At 48.2% G+C, this 8,396-nt stretch overlaps 2 protein-coding genes across 3 annotated transcripts in view; one reads left to right on the top strand and one right to left on the bottom strand.

Moving 5' to 3' along the window:
• Positions 1-4,352, bottom strand: part of LOC103087662 (short transient receptor potential channel 2 homolog) — a 19,996-nt gene extending 15,644 nt beyond the window's left edge. The window contains 4 exon segments of the mRNA XM_082931272.1: positions 1,055-1,691; positions 1,693-1,836; positions 4,050-4,293; positions 4,337-4,352. Coding sequence (XP_082787398.1) covers positions 1,055-1,691; positions 1,693-1,836; positions 4,050-4,293; positions 4,337-4,352 — 1,041 coding nt within the window.
• A 152-nt stretch (positions 4,353-4,504) lies between these two features.
• Positions 4,505-8,396, top strand: part of RNF121 (ring finger protein 121) — a 90,029-nt gene continuing 86,137 nt past the window's right edge. The window contains exon 1 of one of the 2 annotated variants that reach the window (XM_007463029.1): positions 4,505-4,908. In XM_007463029.1, the coding sequence (XP_007463091.1) occupies positions 4,846-4,908 (63 nt within the window). In that variant the 5' untranslated portion in view covers positions 4,505-4,845. The remainder of the gene's footprint in view (positions 4,909-8,396) is intronic. The other variant, XM_007463030.1, reaches the window with a different exon arrangement.

Here is an 8,396-nt window from a genome sequence, read left to right as displayed (position 1 = left end):
TCCTGCTGCCTCCTTCTGTGGGCTGCTACGAGGATGAGGGATGGTCCTTTGGAAAGGGCTGCTCTTCCCTGCTACCTGTGAAGTGGAGGCTCTTCATTCCCTGATCCTTCTACGACTCTGGAGAAGCAGCATGCTCTTCCCTGAGCTCGTCTGGCACAGGTCACATCCTGTCCTAGGACTCTATTAATATCCTTGTTTGTTTCCCCACCTAATGGTAATCTTGACCATGGGGACCAAGTCTGCCTGGCACAGAGGGGACGTCAGTGGATGAGTGATGGATGGAACTGGAGTGGTGAATTCAAATCCCCTGACCAGTCCCTGCCTCCAGGCCTCCCTGGCTCCCCTTCACGCATTCTGTCTGCACAGGGTTCCTGCACTCATCCCACGTCCACTGTTACTAGCCGAGAGTCTTTGCTTGGACGGAATCCCTACCTCAAATATCCTCCCTACTCCTCTTCACTTGTGTTAAACCACCTGGTTGTGTAGCCAAGATTAATCCCACTTCTTCCAAGGAGTCTGCCCTGCACACAACATCTGTAGCTTCCTGACCTCTTTTCTGCTCCTTAGAAGCCCTCTGGTACCATCCACAGAGACCCTGAATGAAGCTGAGCATCCTGGGAGTCTTGTCCGCCTCTCTCTGCCCTCTCTCTCCCTGCTGCAATCACAAGCATGAGGCCCCAACACACAATGCTCTAGGTGGGACCACACAGTAGGTATTCAGAAAGGACAGGTTCTACTGAATGTCATCTCTAAGTCTGTCCAGCTGCCTTCCTATCTATGTTCTCTCTCCTCCCTCAGACTGACCCAGGAGACACCTAGGATAGGGTCTGTCCCACCCCCATGAGACTAGGTACCCCTAGAGTGACAGCTGTCTGCAATTAGAATGAGATCCCCCTCAGGGTGGAATTCTGCAGCTCCCCATCAGAATGGAGGTTTCCTGAGAACAGTTTTCTGTTGTTTCCCTCTTCCCAGAACACCCACCACAGGCCCGACCACGCGCTGGTGGAGGACAGATACGGGACACCAAGGGCGGGGGAAGGGACCAGAAACCAACCTTAAACTCAGGCTCCTTGTGGGCAGGGCGCCTGAGCTCGCAGCTGAGCTGGAAGGCAGCCAGCATGGCATCCTCACTGGCCAGTGAGAGGTGGGCACAGCTGGCAATGCCACAACAGGTGTTGATGCGGGATAGGGAGAACTAGAGCAGATCACAGCAGCATGTGTTGCTGCACTCGAGGCAGGCACAGGAGACTGGGTGGGGCCGGGCGATGCTGTGGCCCTGGTCCATGAGCAGCTGGGCGATCTCATACAGGTCCTTCTGGCAGGCCAGGGTGAGGGAGGTGACACCAGGGGCAAAGCGGGGGCCATCGACTGTTGAGTCAAAGAAGGCCAGTGAGAAAGACCTGGTGTCCACCTTGCGGCCCTTCTCCCATTCCAGCCAGGCCAGCAGGCAATGCACCACTGCCGGCTGGTCTGTGTCCACAGCCACCAGCAGGGCCTCGTGGATCTGCCGGAAGTCGAACTTGACACTGGCCAACAGCACATCACTGATGGCCTTGTGGCCCAGGCGGATGGCCAGATTGAGGGCCTCCCTCCAGGAGTGGGCCTCAGCCTCCTCCACATTCTGCAGGGGCCCGCCTGGCCCGCCGTCTGTGGCCTCAACCCGCAACTCCAGCAGCTGCTACACCAGGTCCAATGGCATCCAGCAGTGGAGGTGGGAACTTAAGCTTTCTGTTCACGATCTCGGTCCACTTAGGCTGAGGCTGGATGAAGGAGTAGAGAGGGTGGGACCCTGAGTCTCCAACCTCCTTTGCTTTGGGGCCTCCCTCACCCTTCCACCTTCAAGCCCTTAACCCTCTGTACCCAGGCAACATTATAGTCTTCCTATCCCAAACACACAATAACACAAATTTCCATTTTTGTTTTAGGTAATAACACTTATGTAGTGCTTAAGTACAGGTAGTTTTCAAAACCCTTCATAAGTAAGTAACTCATTCAATTCTTAAATATCCCTGTAAGGTAAGAGCTATCATTCCCTCTTTAACAGGAGAAGCAGCTGACATACAGACATGCCAAACCACTTAACGAGGTGGGCAGCCAGGCAGTGGCTGAGGTGGTATTGCTAGTTACTTTTCCATGCTACTTCTCAACTCAGATAGAAATTATTACTAGTAGCTTTGGGATTTCTGGAATCTCTACTTCTTCAAAAGCCCCCAAATGTGTGACATGAGAATGTAGGTAAGTAAATACTTTCCCTCTTTTAAGGAAAATAACAATGCTACCACTTTTATCTGTTTTACTCTGAAATGAACTTCTACATTAGGGGCTTCCCTGGTGGCGCAGTGGTTGAGAGTCTGCCTGCCGACGCAGGGGACACGGGTTCGTGCCCCGGTCCGGGAAGATCCCATATGCCGCGGAGCAGCTGGGCCCGTGTGCCACAACTACTGAGCCTGCGCTCTAGAGCCCGCAAGCCACAACTACCAAGCCCATGTGCCACAATTACTGAAGCCCGCGCACCTAGAGCCCGTGCTCCGCAACAAGAGAAGCCACCGCAGTGAGAAGCCTGTGCACAGCAACAAAGAGTAGCCCCCGCTCGCTGCAACTAGAGAAAGCCCACGCAGCAACGAAGACCCAATGCAGCCAAAAATAAGTAAAATAAATTAAAAAAAAAAAGAAAGAAAAGAAAAAAGTAGTTTATTAAGTCAACATAGCTCTAATCAGAATTCCAGCAGAAGTTGCTGGCAATCACCACAAAGTCATCAACCAATAAAGGGCCACAAATTGCTAAGACAATTCTAAAAAGGTGGATCAAAGAGGTGGGGAACAACTCTGAAAAGAACTACAAAGTCACAGTATTTCAACATATGGTCTATAGAAACAAGCAAATAGATTCCAGAAACAGACTCATATAAATGGGAATTTACAACCTGTTAAGTTGATTGTAAGATAGAGCACGATTTTGCCAGAAAAAGATGAAGTAATAAATGGTGTTCAGAAAACTGGTTCACACCTAGAGGGATGGGATAGGGAGGGTGGGAGGGAGGCTGAAGAGGGAGGGGATATGGGGATATATGTATACATATAGCTGATTCACTTTGTTATACAACAGAAACTAATACAACATTGTAAAGCAATTATACACCAATAAAGATGTAAAAAAAAAAAAAAGAAAGAAAGAAAACCGGTTCACAATGTGAAGAAAAGTAAAAGCAGATCCTACCTCATAACATATTTTTAAAATTTTACTCAAATGGATCAAAGATGGAAATATGAAAAATAAGGTAACACAAGGTTAAAATACAAACGACTGACTGAAAGATATTTGTAACACATATAAACTTGGATAGTATGCAGAAGTACTTATATTTTATTTTATTTTTGTAAAGATGATTCGGGGACTTCCCTGGTGGCACAGTGGTTAAGAATCTGCCTTCCAATGCAGGGAACACGGGTTCCATCCCTGGTCAGGGAACTAGATCCCACACGCATGCTGCAACTAAGAGTTCGCATGCCACAACTAAGGAGCCTGTGAGCTGCAAACAAGGAGCCTGCCTGCTGCAACTAAGACCCAGAGCAACCTAAGAAAATAAAAAAAATTTTTAATTAAAAAAATTAAAATAAAGAGGATTCGATAAAATAATTTATGTAAATACAAAGGACAGTGCCTGACAGTAAGCTCTAATAAATATCTGTGACTAAACTTACCATATAGATAATATTATTAGGAATGCTTTGATAATATGGAATTAGCTGAGTTGAATTGGGGAAAGGAGTTGTGAGAATGTTCCCTGAAGCTCAAAAGTTGACAGTCCTGGTTAGGAGGCAGGGGGTTGGAAATGAGTTAGGAAGCTGTAAGTCGGGGTGCAGCATAGTGAATAAGGTGTACAGGACGAGGGTAAAGGTAGGAGCTGGGGACGCAGAGTGTGGACACAGGAAAGAGTACGGAGCTGTGTGAAGTGGATCCTGAGGCATGAGAGCCTAAGAAGCAGTTGGGGGCCGTGCAAGTCCCGCAAGGCTCTTCAGCTCTCAGCTTCGGGAGCCTAAGCCGCTACTTCCACGGCTCCTCGGAATGCGCTGTTCTGTCCACTTCCTTGATGGTCACCCTTCCTCCCTTTCGTCCATTCCCCTCCCCATTGACAGCCCCAACGACCCTCACCCGGGATAATGGGCCTCGAAGAGCCACCTCTGCCTCAGATCCTGGGCCACAAACCCATTCTCCTGCCAATTCTGCTCTCTGACCTCCGCCTTCTGACCCGAAGAGCCACTCTTCCGCCTCCCGAAGTCCGTGAATTCGTTCTGGGGCCTCAAGAAGCCGCTATTTCCGGAAAATGACTCCCACCGAGGTAAGAAGGCATGTGCTATTGCCAGGAAAATACATTCGGTGGTTTATGTATATTTCACTCTTTACAATTCTCCTCTAGAGAGAGCGGAATTTAGACTTCCGGGTCAGCTTCCATGCATTCTAGGAAATGTAGTCCTTAGTCTCCACGCTTCACTCTTGTTGCCCAGAGTGAGGGAGCGTCGCGAAAGTAGACGGTTTAGGGACCCTTCTCTTTGGCTCTCCAAAGGGGGAAATTGGTGAAATATTTGCACTGAAAATAATACAAGTCCTATTTCTCATTTTCCAAGAACTCTCCCCCGCGGAAGGTTAGAAGTGTACGGGATCCGTCCCTCCTTGACCTTTAAGTGGGTAGCAGGTAGATGGTCTCTTAGTTCGCCTCAGGTCTCCGCCTGTCTTGTTGTCCCGCCCCCTCTGCCGGAGCCCGCACCGCCGATTGGCTAGGAGCACTTGAGCGGCGGAAGCAGCTGGCTCGCGCGGGGCCTGCGGGGAGGGGGAGAGTTGTGAAGATGGCGGCGGTGGTGGAGGTGGAGGTTGGAGCAGGTGCTGCCGGGGAACGGGAGTTGGATGAGGTAAGAAGAGTTGAGAGTCGAGGAGAGGAGAGACCCAACCTGAAACTGAAGGGAGGGGAGGGGAGGTATCGGAAGTGGGGGTCCTAGGAGAGATGGAATCCTGAGAGGGAAGGAGCCAACGGGGGACGGGTACGGGGAGGGGGAAATCTGAGGTACCCTGGACTCCAGGACTCAGGGACTCGGAGGCGGTCGGGGGGCAGAAGGCTTGCAGTAACCTCAAGGGTGGAGATGGAGAACAGGAAGAGAAGCCAGAGGGGTTGGGGTGTTAAGATTTGGGATTATTAGGTGGGGGTCCTGGGAGGATTAGAGGGCCGCCAGGTAGCTTGAGTTGGAGGGACGTGGGCTCCTGCAAGGGAAAGCCGGGTTTTACTGAGGGAAGAGACTCTGTCTAGGTTTTCAGTGGGGCTGGGGACGCGGACCGCGGAAGAGTGCTTATCTACTAGTATTAGAGCTTCGGGTTATGCTTACGTAAGAGCTCTTTACATTCTAGAACTTTGTACATAATGTGGGCTCAGTAAAGTTTTGGTCATCGAATGATAGAACGAATGGATGAATGGACAACTGTATATCGGAATTCATTCATTCACTCACTTAACAAACATCAGGTATCCCCTTTGTGCCGAGTCCTGGGCTAAGTGCTAGGGACCTTCCCATTGAAGAGCCCACAGTATGGTGGTGGGAGACGCATAAGAAGACTAGTCATTGCATCGGAGGTATAATGGTGGCACTGAAAAGAGGGGACCAATTCAGTTTGGGCTAGGGAAGGCTTCCCAGAGGAGATGAGTCTTAACGGATAAGTGATTCTCCCTCTCTCTCTCTCTCTCTCTCTCTTTTTCTTTCTCTCTCTCTCCCTCTCCCCCCCTCCCCCTTCCCCCCGCAACCTCTCCCTCCCCTTCCCCTCTCCTCCCACCCGCCTCCCTTCTTCCCTCCTTCTAGACTTAGAAGTTCTTTGAGAGTGAGCTCTTGAGGGTATATGTCCCCTTTACCTACATAACAGGCATTTAACAACTGGTGTATTCAATTACCAGTGGTCCTTGAAGGAAATCACTAGGAGGAAGGAGACATTGAGTTTGAAGGAATGAAGGGACAGCGCTGAGAAGCAGAGAGAGAAGGTGAGAAAGGAAGGGGAAAAGATTCTGAGGTCAAAGGTACATTCATGGCTAGGGGTGCTTGTGGTTTTGCCCATGACAGCATATGGACAGCAGGGAGAAATAGGAGAAAGGGGATTGGTTGTTGAGGATGGAACCAGTGGGATCTCTGAGGGATCAGAATCTTAGAGGCCCTGGCTGTGCGTTGGGGGTGAGGATTGGGGATGAGGCCCAGAGAAAGGGAGTAGAAGTCGACTTGAGAAGCAGAGACTGTTGTTTGGTGGTGGGATGACTTGGAGGTTTTGGTTTACCTGTTTGGGAACATTAAGGTGGAGGGGAGGAGACTGAGAAACTGGCAGGTGGTCAGAGCAGGGAGAGATTTTTAAAGAAGCATTTTAGACCCATCTCTTTCAGTCACTAAAGACTGGGGATGTTTGGATACCACTCTGTTGGTGAGGTGTGGTAGTCGTGGAAATGACTTCCAAGACCCCTTTCAGCTTTAAGTTTCTGTGATTATGGTTGGTTGTAGTTCAGTGAGATATATTTGAAAGTGCCTTGAAAAAGTAAGTACTGTATTTAAGTTATTATACATGGTTTGTTAGTCATGGGCTCTCCTTTGGGGGGGCCAGATTTCAGTTACATATATCAGGGTTCATTGAGATAAAGAGCAAAAGTTTTGGCAAAGTAGAAAAGAACTTAAAGTTTCGATGTTAAACATTTTTGATTTTTGCTTCTTAGCTTTTCTTCCCTTATTGTTTTAAGAACTTAAGAGCTTCTAGTATCATAATTATACTTCCAGAGAGTCATGTCTAGAGGTCAACTTTATATGTAACCACTAGCATTTATCCCAGAAACTTATGTTCCTTGTTTCATTTACTGAGAAATAATATAATCTGTTGTCTGAAAATTCTGTGTGGATGGTTCTATCCTTTTGTGTGTTTAAAAAAGTAACTGTGAGAAGCAGGAACAGGCATCCCTTCAAGCTCTAAAAAAAGGAGGGGTGGGCAGGGGTATGGTCTGGCAGACCTTAGTTTGTGAGTTTCTTTCGATACTTCTATCTCCCCGGCTGTTTCTTAGTAGCCTTAACTAGTGAAAGAGAAGGTGAAATCCATCCTTTAATTTGTAATTATGAGGGTCTACTGTGTTTTATGCACTGGGAATCCAAAGATGAGTAAGACAGGATCTTTACCAATTTATAGTGTAGAGAAGAGACATGCAAATGGCCCACTCCAATACTAGATAATTCCTGTAATGGAAGTGTGTAACAGATTCAGTGGGGCACAAGAGACAAGCACTCAAGTCTGCTGGGGGATTCAATGAAATCTTTATGGTGGAGATGGGTTTGAGCTGAAAAATTAAAGGTTAGGTTTATAAAGAAGCATATGGCATCAGAGTTGCTCTCCTGTAGTACCTTCTGCTTGGTAGAGAGACGGTTGTGGAGCTCAGATTATAAAAGAGTAATGGATAGCCTAGCTAAGATGCAGTAGGTACTCCTTGCCACTTCTTTGGAAAGATTGCATGCTCTGATTTGTTCTTTAGGATATCGGGCCTGTGTTTTCCAATATCAGATGCCGTTAGCATGATAAGTAGTCTGGAATAGCAGCCATCAGTTTATTCATGTTCCTTTTGTCCGTTTCATTATTACTTTCTATGGTATTTAGTTAAGGTAATTAAGGCTTTGCTCACTGCTTCTCCTGTTTTTGAGAGGTGAGTAGAAAAGAGGGCTTAGGAAAAGAGCTACCAATAGAAAAGCCTGCTGTTTATTGAGCCCTTAACATAAACCAGCCCCTGTTTAAAGCCTACATTATCTCATTACTAACAGCAGCCCTGTGAATTAGTTGGTGTTTACCGCATTTTATAAATGACACTGAGGCAAGAGAGGTTAAGTAGCATTCCTAGGATTCCACAGTTTGTGAGGGGAAGTGCAGATTCCATCCCAGGTCTGCCTGTGCTATACTGAACTAAGTTTTACACCGCCATGCTATACTGAACGCCTCGGTTCCATTTCTCACGCCAGACTCATCTTACCAAAGTAAACTACCTTTTTCTTAATATACAGAAGTCCCATCTCCGGGCTTCCCTGATGGCGCAGTGGTTGAGAGTCCGCCTGCCGACGCAGGGGACAGGGGTTCGTGCCCTGTGTGGGAGGATCCCACATGCCGCGGAGCGGCTGGGCCCGTGAGCCGTGGCCGCTGAGCCTGCGCGTCCGGAGCCTGTGCTCCGCAGCGGGACAGGCCACAACAGTGAGAGGCCTGTGTACCGCAAAAAAAAAAAAAGTCCCATCTCCAAAATGTGAAGCAGCATTTCATTCCTGAGAGATTCAAAGTGGGGGTTAACTAAAGGAATATTGGTTTTTCTATACAGGTCCTTTAATTTACCTATAATTTGATTCTGCTGAAC

The sequence above is a fragment of the Lipotes vexillifer genome, unplaced genomic scaffold (genome assembly GCF_000442215.2).
Source record: "Lipotes vexillifer unplaced genomic scaffold, Lipotes_vexillifer_v1.1 scaffold557, whole genome shotgun sequence".
Taxonomy (NCBI): domain Eukaryota; kingdom Metazoa; phylum Chordata; class Mammalia; order Artiodactyla; family Lipotidae; genus Lipotes; species Lipotes vexillifer.
This window is presented reverse-complemented; position numbering and strand designations above follow the sequence as displayed.